Genomic DNA, 25,361 nt, shown 5'->3' on the forward strand with positions numbered 1-25,361 from the left:
GTAAATATTTGAAAATTAATTAACTATAAATTTATAAATAAATACATTCTTACAGCATTCTATCAGCATTATTTTTTTGCAAAGATTCCTACCAAGTTTGCAGTTACAATGTACTTTGCTTATTTGCATTTTATGCTCAACGTTTTAATATGAAATCTTTAACAATGTTAAAATTAAATCTTATGACCAGGGGTATTGCCCATCTTCTTTATACATTTGTGGTAGAATAACTATGACCGCATCATTAATGACATCACAAGATTATACACAAAATGCTTAGTCCATTGATAGTAGGAATTGTTTCTTAATCTAATTAGACTGAAGCCACCAAATCATGATAATTGCTTTACGCATTATATATTCCGATTAATGAGGTAAAATTAATATTTTTACATACCTATTTTTTTCTAACATGACTTTGTGACGAAGCCCTACTCTCGCATTACTACTCTATCATTTGGTAGTAAAATTTGGATGTGCATATAAAGCAGCATAGAAGGTAACCTTATTGGATTAGTAATTAGTAGACTTTTTGTGGATATGCACGTTCGGTCTGTACTGCTAAGCGCTACCGTGATTGGTCTGATATATTGTGGTGGTGGCTGGTTTGTTTGAATTCCTCTCTCTCTCTCTCTCTCTCTCTCTCTCTCTCTCTATATATATATACCATTGCAAAAATTTACTTTCACATATAAATTTATTAAAACTGTATACAATGTACATATATTATAATTGGGTATTGTACAATAGTATGGATCAATATAATTATTAAACAGGTAAAAATTTAAAAGTAGCAAATACAAAACGAAACATCATTTAATCTACGATATATGTCCGAAACTTCTGGAATGATTGACGAGTTTATGTAATAAACTATAATGTTAAATGAATATAAAGTTGTTGTCAGATATCCTTTCAAGTCATTTAGATAACAACAAGATTTTCTGATGTTTGGCAAGAGTCCACCAATTGGTTATGAAGCTGTTGTCCGTTTAACAAAGTACAAACGTTTTCTCATTTTCAGATTTAAGGGCTGGTGGACGAAACGGTCGTGGTTGTGGCATCTACAAAGGTAAAAGCAAGAAAGAAACAAAAACGATCAAATAGACATCAGCAGCGACGAACAAAGCTGGATTTATATCCAAAATTAGTCGGTGCTTTAATTTGATTCTCTTTTACAAAGAAGACTTTCTTAAAGATTGCATTAAAGTAAATATATCAAAAGAAAATACAGCAAGACGTAATCGTAGCAGCGTTATTCATGTATATGTCATATTCAATGAAAAGTCTGTCTCATGATTATTTCAAACATCACGCTCTGTAGCCGAGTGGATAAGGTCACTGACTTTAAACATTTGCCCCTAACCGATGTGGGATCGAGCCACACACGGGCATTGAATTCATTCTTCATGTAGAGAAGCCATCCAGCTGGTTTACTAACGATCGGTGGTTCTACTCAGGTCTCCACTAGTGATTAAATAATGTATGGAGGGGCACCTGGGGTCTTCCTCCACTATCAAAGCTGGAAGTCGCCAGATGACCTACAACTATGTTTATAACCAGTTACAGGTCTGGGCTATGAGCACAACCTGCCAAATATTTAAGACTTACCATTGACTATGTTGCAAAGTTTACAAAAACTGGCGCAATGATCTTGTGTCCATTTACGGAATGACGCTGATGTACAAATGTCTGGTCCGTATTCATTGCAGTTGTCTACAGTATCGGCACATGGTTTAGGAGATGTGGATGGTCCTTGAGTAACAGTAAATACATAAAACTAATCGCATCTGTATATTTTTAGGATTTTAATTTAGTGGACTGCACTCTGGTATATAAAAGGGCATTTATGGATATGACGAAGTTGGTTGCCCCTGAGTAAGAAAAACAAAATTAAACGGCCCTTGAGAAAAAACAAAACGCCTAAGTCAATTTTAACGGTGTAGTGAATAGCACTGGAGTAAGAATATTTTCAAAAATCAAATCCAATGTTTCATATTTATTTCTTTTCGTATTGTTAGATATATATCGATTTGGAGTATAAGATCAAAAACAAAGACGGTGCGTGATGTTCTAAATAAATCTTAAATGCACCCAGCTTAAGCAGAACACGTTTATTTTCTATGGGACATATGTATATTGGACATTATACATGACGGTATGTTTTAGACAGGATATGTTCTTTTACGTGAGCATTGTCGTTCAATTCAAATAAATAGATTAGCCACAAATAGCATTTTACTTTATATTTACAAAGATTTCAGAGCGTCATCAAGGTGAACATATTCATAAACAGTGATGACGTAACGTCAAGGTGCAGAAAGCATTGGCGTTTGTGCAGTTGTTATTTTACGACAATAGTGCATATATAATTTTATATTTCAATGTCTTTCAACGAGGTTTTGAATGTGTGTTATGTAAAGAAGTGATATTTGTGGTGACAAGATAACTGTTTGAAATGAGTTTCAAAACTACAATTATATCAATAGACACGGATGCCCCCACATACTGTGTCATCCTCTATACAGCAAAAACTACCGAAGGGCCATAACTCCGTTAAAATATTCACACAATATTTCGGGACGTACATACGGATGAAGGGGCTGACGGACGGACGTACGGACATTGGCAACGCTATATGTTCCCCCTCCATATAAATGTGTGGGTTCATAAAATAAGTCAGATAGAAATAACTAACATTGTTCACGCAATATGACTATGCATTGCCTTTGCATTGTAAATTATTAAATGTAAATTTACGTGAAGCTCAATTCTAACCTTGACAAAATCCACAATATTGCTGACAATGTTCCATTGCCCATTTTTGATAATCTGTACATACATCTTGGCCAAAATCTCCACAGCTGCCTATTACTTTGTTTGTACATGTGTTCGTAGGAGCAAAAGAGGGTGCCGTCACTGAAATTCCGTCATTTGTCGTCATGGCTAAATTCAATAAAGGAATCACAGGTTATTACAATTATTTCTACCCGTAACAAAATACATAATCATATATTTAACATTTAGTCAACAGTATTCGTTTTAAGCGATGTTTCCTATTGATATAGCTCAAAGACTTTAATATTTGCAATGGTCTCGGACATTTATGAGTCATTACAACAGTGTTGGTTCAATCACACAGTGCCACATTTCTTTAATATTTCGTTTAGCAAAATTTAAATGGGGCGCCCAGGATGCTATTTCGTATGTCAAAGTATGAATAACCATAAACTTGTCAATATATATAATATCATATGTATAATCAACTGCCGTAAATCTTGATCGATTAATTGCAAAACAATAGAAAAATACCTGGGTATGTTTCGTTTGCCATTTTTCAACAGTATCTCATTTATGTAACGACAGGGACTTAACCTCATCAGTGTTTCTGAATTCTATACCAGTACAACCTGTTCTCCGCAAGTAATGCCGACTTATCCACATGAATCAGGGGTGGGGGACAAATGATTTCATACACAATGACTTCTATCAAATCGTCACGGAGAATATACGCCTTGCACAGGGGTTGAACTCGCAACCCCGTAATCCGTAGATCTGCGCTCTCTCTATGGAACAAACGGACAGGTTCATGTTTCATTAATTGAACCTATACGTCTAGTAAATTTGCAAAATAGTATCGGTTTGTGAATCGGGCTCGATAACAACAAAATTTGAAGAAGAGAAAAAACACCTAATGTAAATAATTTAAAAGTTTTTTTCCAGTTCCTTACCAATACGCTTATTGATAATGGATACACTTTCATATAACACTATTTAGTATCTTTAACTGGCATCTGCTGGACTTTGTTTTAGATGCACTAAAATCCACCAAGATCCTGTCTCAGTTAAGTCAGTATTTACCGCGTCGCGTTAGAAGTTGAAATTAATAAGTGTAACGTCAATAACGTTGTAATATTTGAACGTTAACATCCTCTTTGTATTCGCCGTTGAACCTTTCCGTCGAGAGAGATGAGGGTCAAACATCAGGTCTAACAGCACTAAACGAGCCTGTGCGGAAGCCATTGCATACTAGTGGACATATGTTTGAACTTATAATGTTTCACTTGGGTAGCCACCGAGGTGAAAAATAAGGTAGTCAATACTCATAGCTTTCTCATTTTTACTCCGATTTTGAAAATTCTTTCACTTCTTTAAATGATTTAAGAAATCCAAGTTGACGTTAAAACAACGTTGCCTATGTGATAGATAAAACCCCAGTGATAATTGAAGTAACCCTGGTGATAGACCATGCATGATTTTCTAAAATATCATTTAGGTTGTTACCGGGGTTCTAATGTCTACTAATTACCAGTGTTCTTACAGCTATCACCGGGGTTCCTACTACTATCACCTGGGTTCTTAATGCTATTACCAGAGTTTTTTTCAAATATACTCGAGGTTGATATGACTATCAACAGTGTTCTTATGTTTATTACCGGGGTTCTTATTACTATTTAAGGGGTTGTAATGACTATCACCGGGGTTCTTACTACTATCACCGTGGTTCTTATGCCTATCAGCGGGGCTGTAATGCCTATCAAAGGGGTTCTAATATAAACCCTCTGGGATCTAATGCCTAACATCAGAGGTCTTTTTACTATCACTGGGATTCTTATTACTACCACCGGGTCTTTAATGCTTATCAACTGGTTTTTAATGTATTACGGTTTTAACTGATATTAATATTACAGAAGTGTAGATAAAACACTTGAAAAGTATCCCCGTGTATGCGAACTGAACGGTCACTAGATATAGAAACTCTTTAATATCCCTCAAAACACGAGGGCGCAGTCATGATGTGGTCGGCATGAGAATTATAAACATAAAAATCCCGAGCTAAATATTCTTTTTAAATTTCTACTTTCACTTTCAAAATGTTGAAAGCAAGGCTCTGATTGGCTAGCGGAAGGGTTTCCAGAACGAGTCTATCAATAGCACGTTTTCGGATCAAAATCTTAGCGTTAATTGGAGATGTACTTTAGTCAGATTAAATCGGCATTCACCGCAAAATCCAGGTAAGGTTTGCTAAGGCGCATATTTATACACTTAACCAACGATATTACGCACTATTTGCAACCGCGTGTATTGCAAATATCTTAAATAACTAATTAATGTATCTTTATAAAATTTTACTTTTATCAAATACGCTTTTAAAAACTTAAATGCAATAATATTTATAATGATAAGTTTACTTTAATCACGAAAACTTAGACTATAATAGGAATAATAATAAATAAAAGCGGTTTTATTATTTCAAATCTAGTCTGTTTCCTTCAAATTCTTTTGCTAGAATTATACTTGGTACATAAAAGCAGTATTTTATTTATTTTCATATAATCATAAAGAACAGTCTGCGACGTTAAAAGTTTGTTTTAGCTACAATTAAAAAAAATCACACACTACGAGTTGATAAAAGTTATTCATAGTGTAGACTTAGCATTAATAGTTTTATTGCCTTTGGTCGCGGTGGAATCTGTAAAATATATTACGGGGACGCAGGAAAGAACGCGCATCCCCGCGGCTCATAATATTATTCGCGCTAGGTCCAGCCGCGGGAAAGCACGGACTTTGAAATAACCGCGAGCCAGGGACTGCATATCTCCCAAATTAAAGTCACCTCCAAGAACCTTGTAAGATGGTTTACTGTTAATTTTAAGTAAAGACTTTTCCAGCTCCTCTAAAGCTTCTAATTAGATTTAGGTCTACGACAGAAAGCTCCAACTAAGATGTTTTCTTTTTGTAAAACAGAAACTTGAGCACATTTAATTTCAAAGTTAGAGCCTAAGTTCAAACACTCCTCAGCCGGAAAATTAGGTCGCACCATGATTACAACGCCTCCTGCGACTTTATTGACTAGCACTTTCCTATCTTTCCTGAATATTTGATATTTATGTTATGGGTGAATATTTGCAGTTACAGTAGTTTCTGTCAGCATGCGTTTCCGAGCCTAAGGTGATATCAGGTGCACGACTAGGTATAATGTTATGTAAATAAGTGTTCTTGTTTCTCACACTTTGAAAGTTTATAACTAAAAATCAAGATTATTTTTTCCAACATTTACGGATTGCGTAGGATTACTATGACTAGTAGATGATTTAGACGGTGTATGCGATTCTCCAAGAAAAGACGAAGTTGGTTAAGTTTCAATACTACCAGAGTGCGATTATGGATTTCAAACGAGATGCACGATTTGTTGGAAAAATTCCGACTGACCTCACTTCCACCACTCGGTGTAGACAAATAACGTTCACTGTATGACTTGTTCCAAGGCGGTGCCGCAACTGTCTTCCTTTATTTGTTCGTTGTGTCTTAGTGTGTCTGCTTTGTGTGAGAGTGTGTCTTTGCTTTGTGTGAGAGTGTGTTTGTCGTGTGTGCGTCCGCGTGTTGGGTTTGCGTTTGTGGAGGCCTCGTTTTTGGAACGTGGCATTCCCTGTTTGATATATTTTATCCTTGTTTTTTGTTAATATTTTCGTTCAAATTCATAGAATTACCATCAGACTGTGCAAGTGGATGAAATGAATTTTCACAAATAAGAGAGTTAACATCTATACAATGACGTGATGAAAGGTTAGGTAACTCACAACGTTGACAAACCCAAGTAACATTCGACTGCTCTAAGACTTTAAAGAGTCCGGACCGATATTGGCACACTTAGTGTGATATTAAATGTCACACCCATCGCACTGGATGACTTTTATGTTCCAGTCTACGTCCTTATTACAAATTCCACGTGGATATTTCACTGGCCCTAGGTTGACCTCAATATCTCCCGACAGTTGTATCAACAAGTCAAATAACAAACAAGTCCGAGCGTTATCCTTTAGTCCTAAATGGCGTTGCTCCATAATTATTGCTAATTTCATGGAAAACCTAAAGTTCAATAAACGTACAATTTACAGAAGGAATGTCTTATGAAGATTCATTTGAGAAACTCTGCATGGTTCATAAATAATGCAGACATAGAAATAAATAAGGAACAAAAAATCTATTTCATCTTTATCTCCCTGTTAAAAAAGTTAATGTTTTTCACTGGTTTCTAGCAAAAAGTATCCATTTAACACCCTTTCTGCGAGTGCTGGTCTTTTTGCACGCATAATAGAATTAAAACACGTGAAACTTCCAGAGCACATTTTTGGAACACCTGGCGTGCGCATGTGCAATACCCTATTTACACTCAAAACATAATCTTAACATGGCATATGTGTAATACAAGCATATTTTGATAGCTATAAATGCATTAGACATTTACAGCGACCAATACAGCGCTTCTCTTTGAGTGCATTTATCTTAAGAATACAAGTTAAATATATTTACTTGACGTGGATGTTGCTGTTGCCTTTGTTGCCATTGATGTGGTTGGTGTGTCTGCACCTGTAAGTGTATCAGAAGTAAAATATATGTGCAGATCATATGTAAAATTTCATTAAAAAAAAGAGAGTTCCTGGCATTTGCAAAATCGTTATGATTCAAAACTAAACAAACTTAGATGAACTGATACGTATATATCCGAATACGCGTCTGAAGAATCTAAATTCGAACACTTTAAAATTCAATACAATTAAGATGTAGATAAAAGTAACAATCGCCAAAAAACTATGATGTACTCGAAAATTAACAGGACGATTTAAGCAGACGTTTATTTTTTATATGCATTTCACGGACATACACGTATTGAAATCTCAGCCGATGTATTGACACTTTTAAAAACATCTAATCGAAAAGTTTTATTCCTTTCTATACGAGTAAGCATATTTTCACGCCTTCACATTAAAAGGTAACAATTTTGCAATTAAGAAGCAGCGTTCAATTTTTTTTCACAAATAGTGATGTCTATTCCTGTTGGTAAATGATTGTTATCATCATACAAAGTTTTTTTTCCGAAAGTGGCTTTGCATTGTCTAAACACAAACTTTTCAAAACCTCAACAAAGTCGTTTGAAAATTCTTCAACAGTTCAACCACATACTGACAAAAATAACCAGCAAAATAAAAATGTAATGCAGCCTAGCAATGTATAAAAAACTGATTAAGCACGGGTTTCTGCCATATCACATAATGTCTGTCCGTGTTTTCTTTATGGTAAAAACAAGGAAGAATATCCAACAGGGAAAGCCACGTTCCAAAAACGCAGCCCCCCTCCCCCTCCCCCCAAAGGCACACACGATCAACACACGCACACCACACATACACAAAACAAACATACAAAGACAAAACAAACAAATACAGGAACACAGCGGAGCACCTCCTTGGAACGGTCAGTAGCAAAACCACCACTGGTGAGTTTAAACCGGTTTATGGTGCACCTATCCACCATGTTCCAAAGTCACAAGACAGTGTAAATTAAAGTTATAATCGGATAAATCAACTCTTTGGTTCGTTCATGCGATTTCTATTTCGCATAGACGAACTATTTCTACCCTATATAATACTTTATTAATTATTTAATATGGAAAGCCATAGCTGACTTCTGATGTTGATAAAGCACTTTATGCTGTGCATATATCAGAATATGAAGAGCCTCTACTTCTATGTGCAGTGCTTATACATGTATATGATGCGCTTAACACTTTAACACTGTATATGCTGCTTTTATCAGTATGTGCGGTGTTTTTAACTTTATATGCGGTCCTTTCAGATGTATATGCAATGCTTTCATCTGAATGTGCGGTATATCTAACTTTGTATGCGATCGTTTCAACAGTTTATGTGATGTTTTTAACTTTATATTCGTCGCCTTTATCTGTATATGCTGTGCATTTAACTACTGTATACTGTACTTATAACCATATGCGGATTCAACTGTATACGGAGTACTATTTTGTATATACGGTGATTTTTCACTTTACATGCTGTGCTTTTAACTTGATATGATATGTATCTACTGTATACGTGGTACTTGCAACTGTATATGGACTGGTTTTATATTTTAATGCGGTGGTTTCAGCTGCACAGGCGGTGATTTCAGCTTGATATGCAGTGCTCTTTAGTGTGTATGCGGTGCTTTTAATGGTACATGCAGTGGTTTCACCTTTCGTTGGTCCTATTTTCATTATGTGTAGTGGCTCGATTTTCATATTCGTTACTTTGAACTTTAATTGCGGTGATTTCAAGTGTTTATGCGGTGCAAACTTCATTATGGTTAAACAACATTATGAGATAGAGTTTATTACGAAAAATAACGAGCATCGCCGAAAACATCTTACATAGGATTTCATACAAGGGTACGTGTCAATATTCAAGTTGGTAGAAATGCAATGAAAACAATAGGAAATTAAACTACATATGGCTTATTTTTGTTAGTGATTTTGACGCACTCATCTTAAGTATTTGCTGTTCATTTCGTTATTATTGGTACAAAATCAATTATTTTTTCGTATATAAGTTCATGCAAACAGGTTCTTTAAGATAACAGAAAATACAGTTTAAAAAAATGTAGGTAATAAAATATATAGCTTATTTTCACATATATAAAGTCATTTTCGTAATGATTTTGACGCGTAGTTCAGATCTGTAAAACGCTAATCATTTCTATTATTTCCTAATTGAAGGCGTCCGTGCAAAAAAGTACCTATCTCCATTTAGTAAAAATGTTGGGAAAAAGCATTTTTGTAAAATTTCGGTGAAATATGATATTTCCCTAAATAATTGCAGCTATTGGCCCACATATATATTATGTGAATCCGATACAAAATTTTCGCGAAATGTTTAATTAACGTGGTATGTTTTATCGTAATATTATCAAAATTATACCGGCATACAGTTTGTGTACAGCAATTATATAGAATTAATTCTAATTGCCTTTTTAACTTATGCCGACTTTGCGGATAATGATTCAGCATTTTGTCATTTTACATGACTGTATTACACAATCTTACTAACCATATTTTTATCATTTGATCCGAGTAAAATTTTCAGTTATGAAATTGTTATCCGTTGGCAGTTTTATTTGAATAAAACAGGGACTTGAAAGCTTAAAGAATATATGTTCTGTTCTGTTCTGTCCTGTGTTCTGTTATGTTTTGACATTTGTATAACACATTTTGACCTAACAATTTCTATTTTTCCATGATTTGTCGCAGTTGTACTGGAGAAAGGAAATATGATGGTTTCTAGACTTCGAACTCCGTGATTTCATATTTACAATAAATCCCCTTAATTGTAGAAAGAACTTCATATACAATTAAAAACACAAATGCAGATGGGATCACCGCATATACTATTTAAAGCACCATATATACAGTTGAAACAACCATGTACACTGTTAAGATCCCCGCAGTTACAGATGGAATTACCGCCTTTACAGTGTTAAGCCCCTTTAAATACATGTATAAACACTGTATATATGGGTCGACTCATTTCATATACCGGTATATATACAGCATGAAGTAATATATCAGCATCAGAAGACAAGAAGCTAAGGGCGTTCCATAATGTAAAGGTGGTCAATCACATTTAAACAACATTTAATGCCATTTTTTACTTTTTGTATATTCTGGTAGAGATTTATTTAAGGAACAAAAAGACCCATTACATAGAGTTAGATTCCTATTAGAAATGTATGTTTTATTATTTTTTATAAAAATTTGTAATTACTCCCCTTTAATATAAAAGTATTTAAAAAGCTGAGTAATTCATTTTATTTCGATACAATTTCTAGTTTTACGTTTGCATTTGATAGACATACCAACTATTTAACAATCTGAACCAAACGGCAAGCTTTAAATCTGTGTGTAGCTTCTGAATTCATTTATTTCCAATCTATCTTGGTTGCGCAACCAAGATAGGCAAAGGGAGATAATAATAATTTTTTAAACTTGCGTTTCTATCGAATTCCATCTAAATACATAATTGTTAATGAAAATATTTTACAAATATATTACAATATATCTAATATTAATACCTTTCCTTAAGCAAAGTATGCTTATCAAATTTATACTTACGATAAAAAAACTCTATCTTGGTTGGGCAACCAGGATAGGAAAATCAAATTTTAAAAATACCTCCAGTGAAAATCTAACTTGTATTAAGTGTTTAGTGAGCATAAATGAGTGTAAATGATCAGATGTTAAAGTTACAAGCAAATCCCTTACATGGTCAAAGTCTGATTATCCACCTTTAAGCTGATATTGTTAAGAAAGAGATTAGACACAGAAACTACCAAATCTCAATAATAAAATTTGCGCGTAACATAGACACGACGAATTGTCCCCATCATGACATAAATAAATTTGGAAAAAACTGTAATATTTTTAAATATATGACACTTACATTGTCATTACAAGTCACTCAACACTTCTGACTGTTATTTTAGAGTGAGATCATGACCTTTGAAATGACATTCAAAACTAAGACCGGCACGCGTTTGAACACGGGTACCATAATAGAGTACAGTCATGTTTTAATATTTCGTTTAGTTACAAGCATTATGTTGCTCGGAATGTTTCGCACTAAATCCTTAAGGATTGCACCATTCCCGTCTCTTAAGTGCGCGCTCGTTCTTTCGCGGAATAACAACGCGCTCCTAAATTCACATAACATTTCATCTAGAGAACGTGTGAATATTCAAATATACATTAATTTACAACCTACAAATATTCGATTCTATTTGTCTGGAAATCTTAAAATATGCAGACATAGGATAAGCAAAATCATAACTTGCCACAAAGTCCGCAAAAGCTGGAACAGTGTTCCTTTGTCCACTTCTTGAATGCTGTTGAAATGCAGATGTCAGGGCCATATTCTCTACAATTGCCTATCTGATCGACACACGGTTTAGCAGCTCTAGTTGTCCCTGAAGTACAAAGAAAAAAAGAAACTGATCGTATACTCTTATGGAGTGTAAATGTTATCTTACTAAGTCTCTTTTGTATTATTGCATATAAGTTTGCGACAAAAGAGCTTACATGAAAATTATAATTCTAAGATCAATATCTGATTTGCAGTACCAGTATAACAATTTATTTGCACACATGACTGATTATTCTTTGGTGCGATGCGTAACTACATTCCAAAACTAAAAATCATCTTGTTATACTTTTTAAATTCTTAGTAAACCAAAATGTTTAGAAACTGATAAATTGTAACACTATTTTACAGGATATTTGTATATCAATAAGATATTTTGCAGATTGTAGCATGACTGTAACAACAGCAAAATAAATTATAAATGTTTTACCATGGCAAAACCCACAATACTTTTTACAATGTCTCATTGCCCATTGGCCGTAACTTGTACACATATCCTGGCGATATTCGTCACAGTTTTTCACTAGATCATAACAAGGCAGTGACACCGAAGCAAACACAGTTGACATTGACACTTTAGGTGGTAAAGTAGACACTTCGACTATAATAATAAAAGCTGAAGTACTGTATCAAAATCATTAACTATGAAAATATATTGTGAAAATAAATATACAAAATCATTAATTTGAACAAACTGAAGTGATTGTACGTTTTCAATAACCGGCTGATTTTACAATTATTGTCAAAGCTTCCTGATCTAGTTCCGTAGAAGTGATGACGGTCAAAGTCCTTCACATAATAATATTGTACTATTTAAATGGTTTACATCTGATGAATATCATGTACGGAAAGCAGAAGTATATGGATATGATTAATAGATATGTTTGCCAACCAATAATAACATCTAAATAAATTGACGTCTGGTTTTTGTCAGATTGTCTTACGGGAATATTTATAATTTAACGTTTATTAGTTTTATGACGCAGATACTTCAACCCAACAGGATATAAACATGTCTAACTTTTTTTTTCTTCTCAATACGGAAAGTATAAGGCGAAACGTTTCTGGTCATAAAACGATGATGCAGAGATTCAGTATATATATAGACTTTTATTTATTAAGTTTTCATCTACATCTTGACTTGTTAACCATTTTTTCCTATTATGCCAATTTTTAACTTTTATTTGCCACTTTTTAAAATGGTTCATATTGGTTTTCATTCATAAACACCAGCCAACTACATTATTAGCCATTAATATATTGGTATTGACTTACATCCACAAATAACACTTGTAAATACATTTTCTAAAGACTTAATGTGGAGATCGTCAAAATCATCAACATGATATATAAGGCTTTGGTTTGTGTACGGATTATTACTAGCTATGTCCACCAGCTCATCAAAGTCTACAAATTGGCCAACTGCGGTTGCAATAATTTGTATAGAATTGTTCTGGTTTGCCAGACGAGCCTGTAATAAACAGAAGGAAGCTTGATCATTCCTGCACATTTTGTAACTTGCATTATATCATTATATATGAGGAAGGCAACACTAGCAATTGATTGGTAAATTTTTATAACAATGTTTCGAATTCATAAATCAAACAACAAAATGCTAGGTACATTGTATGACATAACCAAATAGTTGTATAAATTCACATTCATGATGAGATACATCTGGTTGTTACTAAATATAGATATTAACTGATTCGTAATTGTACTGTTGCCTATGTGGTCCATTTCCAGTTGTTTTTGAATTAATGTCAAAAGCAATCACGACAGTGTAATAAATATACAATTATTCCCAGACCTCGTTATTTCGTTATGTTATCTGTTTTAGTGTCATGTAAATACAATTCATCTAAAAGAAGCCCCAGCTTAACTATTGATTAGATAACTAACTTTGAACTGTCTGTCCAAATGCGCATGACTTTAGTTACATACTTTAGTTTATGTAGTTGTTTGTCAACAGAATATTTGTTGATATTGATATGCCTATTTTGACCTACCTGTACTATCGTTGAATTTTTATCAGATGAATAACCATCCGTGATTAAAAACGCAATGTTTGGAACATCTGAGCGATCATAGGTGAATCCTTGATTGCGAACTAACTCCAAGGCATCGCCTACATATATATTACGAACATTATGGTTATAGTGCTATCAAATAGAAAGTGCATTTTTATTCGAACGTTCTTTTGTCTTTCTTGCATACCGGATGAAGGATTCAGGTGTTTTCATTTGTGCTGTAAAACTTCATCTTACACCCTGAGGTGTAAGATAGTTCTCGTGCAGTAATTGACGTTCGATGAACTTTTATGTAACGATTTATGCAATAACTTATATTTTATTACAGTAACATAAAAAGGATAACATTCTAATACATTTATACTTTCTCTTTGTTCCATATGGCATACGTCTCGAGTCAGAAATCGTTATTTATAAAAACAAACATGTAATAAACTAAACTTTGTTATGTGTATCAAACACCATGACGTATTTTCTGTTTACGAAATATTGATTTCCCGCGCTTTGTTTTCACGCTGCTGTAAACTAAAGGTATTCGTTTGATTTTATTTTTACTATTAAAGGTTGAATATATTATGCAATAAAAAGATTCGTCACTGGCTATAGTTTCGGATCAGAATTTCTGGTAATTGCGATCGCCTACACAGTTACCCTCGGGCGCTGAATATTTCCATCTGCACACATACATGTAACCAGTGAAGGAATCATATATTTTGACCCATCCGGTATTATGAACATTATTCTTCTAATTGTTTTGACTGTCATCTTATTATAAACCGCCTCGGTAGCGTTGGGTAACATCTCATGATATCTTGTCCCTCGCAAACATCAGACTTATCGGGAAATATTTTGTCGTAATCTACTTCACATACCTGTATTTGTTTCATTTGTTGGTTTGTAAGCAATATTGTCTACAGCATTTAGTATGTCTTGTGATGCATTGTACTTATCCAATGGAAAAACTATTGTTGCATTCGTATTGAAAAGAATCAAACCCACACGAGTTAGATTAAAAGCGATATCAAATGTTCCAATTGCTTGTTTGATAAATTCTTTTACTTTTCGAAAGTTCTGTTCTCCATCTCTGCTGGAACTGTCGACTAGAAATATGACATCTTTGTCTTCTGGAACACAGTCTGAAGCAAAAGCAAATGCATATTCTACAGAAATGAATATATAAAGTGAATATAACATAAACTGTTCTTTGTCTTTAAAGGGAATTTGTTCAAACCGAAATAAAAATTTCGTCTTGATCAATGGACATGTATATATGCTAGACATAAGATTTTTTTATATGGTGTTTAGCTTTTCATTATACAATTGATAAGGAATGAAAATCTCAATAACTTTTTAATTAACGATTCTCATCTTTGACTCAAAACATTTTTGCATTTTGTCTTCACTGCTGTTTATATCTATTCCTGCAATGAACAGTTTTATTCATTTTCAACGCTTTAAGGTTCTATCTGACGAGGAGTTATGTAGTTTATTTCGTCTGATGTCATGTATAAATCTATCCTATGGAAGAAAACAAAACATCCAAGCAAAATAAGCAGGTTCGTTTTGATTGAGTCCTCTATGATAGGCAATGAAAACTCCCCAATATCGACTATACTTTTTAAAAAACATTGACTGAATGGACTCGATAATCTGAAAGGATACGAAAACAGTTAGTCCTAATTCGGGAGAATTTTCACTGCCGCCACATATCATTGCAGTCCCTGACTTAACTCTATACAAATAATCCATACTAAAGGCTTAATTAAAATAGCTTTTTTAAGAGATCTTTAAATAGCTACTAGTATTTGAAAATAAGACTTGGCTGACCCAACAATAACGGTAACACAGGTCAATGGAACATGTTTTTAGGGCTAAAATTGTTAAGAACTCAATCGAAATAATATCCCTGTGCTTACCTAAAGCTTCCAAAAGCAATGTTATTAACTCCAAATATACATTTTATGTTATGGGCTTACAGATAATGTAGTTCTTAATATTATGAAATGACATACATACCAGATGTATCATTTCCGCTCAAGACCCAAGGCGACCTATATGAAAGATCAATAATAGAGCAAACTGATGAACGGTTTCAAGTGATTGTTGAGCATGAAATTCCCTGGGTTTCAATCTTGCACGTTAATATTTTGGAAGTTGTCATTTTTGTCCTCTTGAAATAGGCCAGTGTAATTTATCTGAATGTTTTACTGTTTCCGGAGGTAACTATGGAAAGCAAAAATACTGGAATTACTGACTTCCAATTACAGTTTGAAATGACAGTCTAAAAAGTCTGTTTTTTATTTAATCTTATTTCGTTTTACATTTGGCATTTTAGAAAAGAAGTAATAAAAATATGTCCTCCTCGGTTTGAACGTAAATTTGAACCAAAAATACTGTCTAACAGTAGACGATTGTTATTTTAACACGTAGAGCGAGTGAATCGGTTTACCTCGATGATGAACTTGTAGGTTTTGATGTTGTACTCGTCGATGTAGTTACAATATGCGTTGTCAGTATTGGAATACCTGAATTTTGGAAAATGTTACATAAAAAGCAACCACAACAGAAATATAAAACGCATACATTAAAACAACCACTTGTACGGTATCGAAAATATTGATAATTCATGATCCTATAATAAAATATCAATTTTGAAAATTTGGCCAAAGCTTCCAAAACATTTATAAAATTATTTTAATGAGTACACTAAGTTATACTTTTCAATATGCCATCATGTACAAAACCACTAAGAGACTTTATGTTGAGCCTTTCTCCAGATACGCAGGCAGATATTATAACTGCATTTAATAATTATACATCACGCTATCTGGATGATATTCTTAATATGGATAATCCGTTTTTTGGTCAAATGGTGGGTACTATTTATCTAAGGGAGCTTCAGTTAATTAAAACTAACAATTCGGATACTGATGCTTCATCTTTAGATTTACATCTCTCTATTTATGACAGTTTTATACATACCAAAATTTATGACAAGAGGGATGATTTTAATTTTAGTATTGTAAATTTTCCCCATTTGGACGGGGATGTACCTCAGGCTACATCTTATGGGGTATATATTTCTCAATTAATTCGGTTTGCCAGAGCGTGTAGTCATGTCAGGCATTTCAATGAACGTAATCAATATATTACAAGTAAACTTCTTCAGCAAGGTTACCGTTATTACAAATTGCGTAAATATTTTGCTAAATTTTACTATCGTAATTCTGATTTAGTTCTAAAATTCAAAAGTACTTTAAAGACACTTCTGCGAGAAGGTATTTCTAAACCCGTTTTTATGGGGATGTGGTTTACAAACTTCGTAAGATCTTGGGTCATGGTAATTTTCCAAATGTATTTGGTAAAATTATAAAACGTTTTATTAAAAGAGGTTACGTCCCAACTGTTTTGAGACATACCGCAAGTTTAGTGTTCAACCCGTTTACAGTTGGACACTACGCTTCCCTCTTTGATTGTGTCTGACGGAAGAGGGGGAGGACTCTATGATGAGCAGTTTTTAAATCCTACCAGGACTGAACTGTTTTGATATCTGTCTTCTGGCCTGTTTCGTCGGGCCCTTAAGGGTGTTTCTCTTGTTGCTCTGTCTTCTGAAAAGGCATTGAGTACATACGTTTTGGTTCTAAAGGTTTGCTTTTTATAAATTTATACACGAAGCATTTTTGTGTTTTACATGCCATGCCTTTTTGTTTCCATTACGTGTGTTAGAGATTCACCTGGAGGGGATTACTTTTATTTACACTGTCCCGTGTCTTTGGAACATGGTGGGGGTAAGAGTGAGGTTGGGTGCGCACCATAAACTGGTTTAAGCTCCCCAGTGGTGTTTTTGCCACTGACCGTTCCAAGACGGTGCCCCACTGTGTTCCTTTGTTTGTTCGTTTTGTCCTCATGTGTTGACTTTGTGTGTGGGTGCGTGTATGTGTGTGTTTGTGGTGTGCACGGCTGCGTGCTGTGGGTTTCATTATGGGGAGGCTGCGTTTTTGGTGCGTGGCATTCCCTGTTTGATTTTTGTCTTTGTTTTTTTTTCCGACAATAATATTTAATTTCTTTTCCATAAAATAGCATCCTGGCAGTTTTTCTATCAAATTTCACCTATGTTGTATTTTGTCCTCGTTTTTACGACAGGGTCTTTTTTCCATTTCGCTTTAACGGCATATAGTCTCGAGTTAAGTTTTCAATCCCGTTTCCACACATTCCGATATATTGGACAATATTGCAATGATACAGAATACCGATAAGCCTTATAGTCGTGCAAAGGACATCAAACGTGTTAGACAGTCCACAATACAGTACATTGCGAGTTGGATACCAAATCATTCGTTTCTGATCCGTTTTATATTGTTATGTTATCAGAGAATAAAGGCTTGACAATCAAGGTGGATGTAAGATGGCTGTTGAAAACTGGTAACTGATAAGCTTTATAATGCCCAAGACGCACAAAACCGAAACTTGAACAGAACAATAATTATAAGTGACTTAAAATGCTTGATTTTGATTTTTTGAAGTTTTGTAAACAAGGAAAATTTGTTCACATTGCCTTGTACATGTACTTGAATAAAACGCTTGAATTTGTGATTTGAGGAAAAACTGAAAACAACTGCAAAGGTAAAAGCGAATATATAATTGATCGCGGCCGATGAGGCCGCGATCATATTGAATAGGACAAGTATTTGCACGATGGGGAAAATATTTCATGATGGACCTGTCAATTCTTTGAAACAGGTCTCATAAGCGTAAATACGACTAGCTTCTACTGATTATAAAACATACCGTACGATTTGTTGTGAATCAACTATTGTTGTACTTTTAGTAGTTCAACCGCCACCCTTGTTTAAGAGCAACATTTAAAAAACACGTTTTTTTTTTCATCCTCAAGTAATAAGTAAGTAGACTCGCCCAGTTTAATCAATCTAGACGCATAATCTACATAGAGCGCTTACTTCACCCGATTTACATTCGGAACATTTTCACGCGTTTCGGGCTTTATCGTATGTTTAACATGGGATTTTTGAACCGTCCAAAGATGTTGGAAATGTTTGTCTCATTTTTTATTTTTTTTTAATGAAAATGTTACTGCTTTCATTGTCTACCACTTTTTTTCCGCCCTTACCTGAAAAAACAGTAATGAGTTTGTACACTGTTCAGACAATTGTGCTCTGTTGAAATTTAACCAAACACAAGTTTACCTGCATAAACAGAAAGCATGATATGTCACCATGCGCGGATCCAGATGGGGGGTGGGGACCGGGGGTCCGGACCCCCTCTGGAAAATCTTTAAAAAAGGAAAGAAGACAAGAAGGAAAGAAAATGTTTTTCGAAAAAGGCAACATTAGGACTGCATGTAAAGTATATGCGGCTGCTGTTACATACGACCCCGACATAATTCATATTATTTATCTAAAAGAAACTAAGAATTTTACCTTCGAGAAAGCTTGATTTTATCATTTTCGCAAATTTAACACGTTAGTCGATAAAACTGTCCCAGAGTGCAAAAAATGAAGTGCCAAATTGCAAAATTTCCAGGGCGGGTGGGGGGTGGGGGCAGGGGATCGGACCCCCTCTGAGAAAATTGGCTGTGTCCGTGCATGGTCACTATACCTGTCCAGTACTGGACATTATGGTAAACGCTTCATTCCTGCACAAATGACAATTTCGCAACTTCTGTCCGGTTTGTACAAATTTCTGGCCGCGATAAACCATTTGACTTGTATTATCTTGTTCAAGATTTAACAGATAAGCCAAATTTATCATTTCCATTAAATGTGTAAAGACCAATAAATTAAATATCAATTATCTGAAAGATTTAAAGTTAAATATATATACGAATTCAAGTTTGCCTGTCATTTTCTCACGTCACAGTATAAGTCTTTTTATTGTTTTAATCTCGTATCCACGACATAGTATCAGTATTTATAGTTTTTTTTAAATCTCGTACACTCGATGTAGTTTCCCGAACTTCTGTTTGTATGAGCGACTGTTCTAGCAATCAGATCGAAAGCAGTGCAGCGTAGGAATGCACCTCGCGATAAATGGGAAAATAGCTACATGTTAAAGAGTTATAGTGGCCATGCGAAGAAGACAAACATTTTTGTGTAATATTTGTTTTGTACAATATTTCGGTAATGTGAAGCTATTACTAGTATTTCGGTTTTTGTTTCAAACACCTTTCGCAATACTTACTTGTTGTACATTGTTGGCCTGTGAAGGAGGTTGGACATTTGCACAAATCAGGACCAATGCAAGTACCGCCATTTCCACATGGGTTGGGGCATATGGCTATATTGAAACAAAAACAAGCATGTGTCGTTTATATTTCTACGAATGCCCTTCACAAGTAGATATTATCCTAGACATACAATCAAGATTATTTAATCAAATGTTACTACTCAAGGTAGATATTTAAAATATTGAAACACATTCTCTACAATCTGGAAACTCATGAACTCAAATCATTTGAAATGCATACATATTGCTTGAAGCTATACATAATTGTTACCTAAAGACGCTTTTGCACCTCTCCTAGTTTCAAACCAGTTCTTTCTCAAGTACAAAATTATTATATTTCTATTCTTATTGTTTAATTTTGATTATTTCTATCCACTTTGCGACAATCGCTGAAAGAAATTTGTACAAAGGTCCGAGGGTCGTGATGTGAAGCGTGTTCAGCGATTGATGTTGACAATACCTGTAATTGTATACAGATCAGCTCACGCGGAAAACCCACTTTCCGTTTTTCCTCGAAGGAAAAATCTTGCATAGCGAGGAATTCCTCCGAGTACTGCCTAATTCTGACACGGAGTACCGGCTGTTATAGTTTTATTACTTTAGCGGAATTTCGTCGAGTCACTCCGAGAAATTACTTGACGGAACTCCGAGTCGAAATTATACAGGTAACACTATAATACGATTGGTATTTCATGGCCACTCCGCGCGACTCCGAGTCTGTTATAAACAATAAATCGGTCATTTCGAGTGCCGCGAGATGATTTGACGAAACTTCGAAGCAGTATTTCCTTACTTGTACTGATTTTTTTATATAATTAGCTTGTTCTTTTAATTGTATAAAATTGGTGTGAATTTTGATATAGAAGTAGTTTCTGACCATCCGAATTAGATTAAGAAGTATATTTATGTATAATATACTAAATTATTATTCATATGAAAAACAAACTTTCAAATCACCGCCGTTAAATGAAATGATTTGTTACATTTTGATATTTAAATAATTTCTGACTTTAAGCAATAAATTTAGAAATAAAGTTGTGTAATAATTTATGCACTAAATTAAGAATAATTTATAACTAGATAAACTTTAAACTAACACCCGCTAAACGTAAATTCTTAAATGTAAAATGATATTGAAATACATGTGAATTAGATTTAGAAGTAAATTTATGTAGAACGGACTAAATTATTAATCATACATAACTAAACAACTTTCAAATGACCGCCGTTAAAGAAAACTGCTTTGTTAAATTTGATATTGAAATAAAAAATTCTGCCTTTGCTAATTTAATTTAGAAATAAAGTCATGAAAAATGCACTACATTAAGAGTAACTTATAACTAGATAAACTTTAAAAATACACCCGCTAGAAAAAAAAAGTATTAAGAATTATATAAAACTAAACAAACTTTCAAATAACTGCCGTTAAAGTATAGTGCTTTGTTAAATACTAAATTGAAATAGTTTCTGACAGTGCAAATTAAATTTAAAAATAAATTTATGCAAAATGGACAAAATTAGAAACTATACAAAACTATATAAACGTTAAGATAATGGCCGTTAAAGAAAAGTGACCTTTATAAATTAATGAAAATTATAGGAGAAATGATTATTTTCATTATAAAAATGGTCTTTCTTTTATTCATTTGGAAGGAATTATAAATAGGAGAAAAAAACTACTGCTGTATCCACTCAAAAAGTGATAAAATATCATAAGTGAACAGAAAAAATTGGTGTATTTTAAAGTAAAATAAAAATACTACAGTATTTATTTATTATTATTTACAAATACTGTGTTATTTCGCGTATCACTATGTAAAATATAATCACCCTGCTCCGAGTAATCTGAAATCTGTCCTCGAAGTTACTCGAAGGCCTATTTAAATTTGTATAGGTAATTATTACTCGTCTCGGAGTCACTCGAATGAATTCCGTCAAGTGACTCGGAAACAAAAGAAACCAATACAGGTGTGTATTCCGCTAATTGGATTTCATCTCGAGTCACTTCGAGGATTTTCTTCGAGTGACTTCGCATAAATCCTCGGAGTCAGATAGCGAAATTCCTTGACGGAAAATGGCTGACTCGAAGAAACTTCGAGTCGGAGCCTTGGTACTTGTTTGGGCCATCCTCCGAGGATCGAGTAGAATGGGTTTTCCGCGTGAGCTGATCTGTATATCTGTTATCAACCGAACACGTAATGAACGTTACCTTTTAACATGACTGAAGTAAAAAGGTCAATTGTTTTTTTTTTGTCTACTTAGGATTGTAAAAGAAAAAGATAGAATTTGAACACGGGACGCAGACTGAAAGATGTGTGGTATCCTTTCTGTTATAATATGCCAAAAATGAAACAAAAAGTAGTGTTTATGTATTTCAACGGTAGTTTGTTAGAATATTGTCAAATTTCAACTCACGTATCGTACACGTGGAGCCAGTCCATCCACGACAACAGGCCTGATAGTTATATTGATAGGGTCTGTATGTGGAACATCTCTGCCAACCCCTAAACGTAAAACAAAATGTACTAATAATTTTAATTTGATAAGATACATACAGATCAGCTCACGCGAAAAACCCACTTTCCGTTTTCCTTCAAAGGAAAAGTCTTGCATAGCGAGGAAGTCCTCCGAGTACTTCCTTATTCTGACTCGGAGTACCGATTGTTATAGTTTTATTACTTTAGCGGAATTTCGTCGAGTCACTCCGAGAAATTACTTGACGGAACTCCGAGTCGAAATTATACAGGTAACACCATAATGATTTCCGCTATTTTATGGCCACTCCGCGCGACTCCGAGTCTGTAATAAACAACTTATCGGTCATTTCGAGTGACGCGAGATGATTTCACGAAACTCCAAGGCAGTATTTCCTTATCTTGATGTAATATTTATATAATTAACTTGTTCTTTTTACTGTTTAAAATTTTTGAATTTTGATATTGAAATAGTTTCTGACCATACGAATTAGATTAAGCAGCATATTTATGTAAAATGGATTAAACTATTAATCATATAAAATTAAATAAACTTTCAAATGACCACCGTTAAAGAAAAAGTGATTTTGTTAAATTTTGATATGGAAATTATTTCTGACTTTGTAAATTAAATTTAGAAATAAAGTTATGCAAAATGCACTAAATCAAGCATAATTTTAACGAGATTAACTTTAAAATAACACCTGCTAAAAAGTTAATTGTTATGATATTGAAATACATTCTGCCTATGCTATTTAAATAAGAAATAAATTATGTAAAATGGACTAAAATTAAGAATTATATAAAATAAACAAACTTTCAAATAATTGGCGTTTAAGAATAGTGATTTGTTAAATATCATATTGAAATAGTTTCTGACAGTGCAAATTAAATTCAGGAACAGATATTTGCAATTTGAACTAAATTAAAAGCTATATAAAGCTAGATAAACTTTCAACTAATGGTCGTTAAAGAATAGTGATCTTTTTATTGAAAATTATAGGAGAAATGATTGATTTTCATTATGAAAACGTCTTTCATTTGTTATTCATTTAGAAGGAATTATAAAAGGGAAAATAATTGCTGCCGTATCCGCTCAAAAAATCATAAAATATTATAAGTGACAGAAAAATCTGGTTAATTATGATGTAAAATAGAAAGATATTATTATAATTATTCATAAATTACTTTGTTTTTTCGCGTATCACTACGTGAAATATAATTATCTTGCTCCATGTAATCTGAAATCTGTCCTCGAAAGTGCTCGAAAACCCAATTAAATTTGTGTAGGTAATTATTTATTCGTCCCGGAGTCACTCGAAGGAATTCCGCCAAGTGACTCGAGAACAAAAGAAACAAATACAGGTGTGTATTTCGCTAATTGGATTTCATCTCGAGTCACTCCTCGGATTTCCTTCAAGTGACTTCGCATAAATCCTCGGAGTCAGACAGCGGAATTCCTTGACGGAAATTGGCTGACTTGAAGAAACTTCGAGTCGGAGCATTGGTACTCGTTTTGGCCATCCTTCGAGGATCGAGTAGAGTGGGTTTTCCGCGTGAGCTGATCTGTAAGACCCTAGATAAATTCCGGAGTTAGTTAAACAGTTTCATGATACATAAGGAGTTAAACAAATGGTATCTGAAGTTCTTATAATTGTACTAACATTCTTTTAACAAGTTGTAATAGTTCTACAGACATCGAGTTTTCTAGAAGATAAAGATAAAGGGATGATTAAAACTAGGATAATGTTCAGGACCGTAGTGAGCAACAATATTCTATCGAGGCAAATGCGAATACTGCAATGGCAGTCACGTCTGCGCAAAGCGGAAGTAAGCGGGTTAAGTGTGGGAGGGACCTCCCCCGAGTAAAAAAACAATAGAACGACATGAAATTATGCGTTCTAGTGCACTTTTTTATATAAAAAAGCACTGTCAAAATTCTTCTATAGATGGAGAAAAAGCCTTTTCACTCCGCGATCTGGCACATTGTACGTACATTATTTGATGGTTCGTTTTGACATGTGTCTCTCTTGCGGTGGAAGTCTCCGTTACAATACAGGACTTATCTTATAGGAGGTGAAGGTCTAATATTCTCCTGATGGAGCTCCTGGTTTATCACGTTTTACGTTTTACAACACTAAATTGGAAGGAGGGAATTTATGAACATTTCTTTTGTAAGAAATTATACATAAAATAGCCGGAAAATGCACGAAATTGCCTGTAAAAATGTAGGTATGAAGACTTTTCTTGGAAGCTTGCCTACCGCCTTCCTTTATCCTGTGAACTATAAGCAAAGCAAACACACGGACCTGAGTACGGAAATGATGATATGCTGATAGGAAGAGTGATAACTTCCAATTGGGATCCGGGTGTTACACGAGTAAAGGTTATATTCGGGAAATGCCTTTTTTGATAGGGCGCTATTTTATAATATATATAGACTACGAGGAGTAACCTCTAGATTACTGACTGGTATTTTACTGAATTTCACTTCGATAGAAAGTAGGAAAATAATTAGAAAAACTTGTTTAATACTTTCAATTCTAAATTACACGTGCCAACCGATGTAATAACTAAATTATCTCACCTGAATATCTTATGTTTTATTTAACGACTGACCACATGCCGTATGCACTACGATGCTATGACGTTGTTTTGAAATACAAGAGATCTATGCTATTGCCTGTTCCATATTCTATGTAACAAGGTTATTTGAAAATAAAAATTAAAAAAATACTTACTCACTTTAGTCTGGATTCAACCTTAATGGCTGGTATTCATACACTTGAAAAAAAATGAGAGAGGCAAAATAAAACATCAAACGAGGCAACTGAGGCAGAAAAAATTACCAAGGCAAATAAGGCAGAAAA

General features: G+C 34.1%; 1 protein-coding gene across 1 annotated transcript in view; it reads right to left on the reverse strand.

Moving 5' to 3' along the window:
* Window positions 1–661: 661 nt before the first annotated feature.
* Window positions 662–25,361, reverse strand: part of LOC123531690 (collagen alpha-1(XII) chain-like) — a 44,010-nt gene continuing 19,310 nt past the window's right edge. Inside the window, exons 3-15 of the mRNA XM_045312876.2 lie at window positions 22,433–22,521; window positions 19,973–20,068; window positions 16,224–16,299; window positions 15,791–15,825; window positions 14,647–14,910; window positions 13,754–13,872; window positions 13,020–13,215; window positions 12,175–12,345; window positions 11,659–11,790; window positions 7,315–7,371; window positions 2,779–2,946; window positions 1,612–1,755; window positions 662–1,064 (exon numbers count right to left, since the gene is read on the reverse strand). Of these exons, the coding sequence (XP_045168811.1) occupies window positions 1,027–1,064; window positions 1,612–1,755; window positions 2,779–2,946; window positions 7,315–7,371; window positions 11,659–11,790; window positions 12,175–12,345; window positions 13,020–13,215; window positions 13,754–13,872; window positions 14,647–14,910; window positions 15,791–15,825; window positions 16,224–16,299; window positions 19,973–20,068; window positions 22,433–22,521 (1,585 nt within the window). The 3' untranslated portion in view covers window positions 662–1,026. The remainder of the gene's footprint in view (window positions 1,065–1,611; window positions 1,756–2,778; window positions 2,947–7,314; window positions 7,372–11,658; window positions 11,791–12,174; window positions 12,346–13,019; window positions 13,216–13,753; window positions 13,873–14,646; window positions 14,911–15,790; window positions 15,826–16,223; window positions 16,300–19,972; window positions 20,069–22,432; window positions 22,522–25,361) is intronic.

Source organism: Mercenaria mercenaria, unplaced genomic scaffold, assembly GCF_021730395.1.
Source record: "Mercenaria mercenaria strain notata unplaced genomic scaffold, MADL_Memer_1 contig_599, whole genome shotgun sequence".
NCBI classification, from domain to species: domain Eukaryota; kingdom Metazoa; phylum Mollusca; class Bivalvia; order Venerida; family Veneridae; genus Mercenaria; species Mercenaria mercenaria.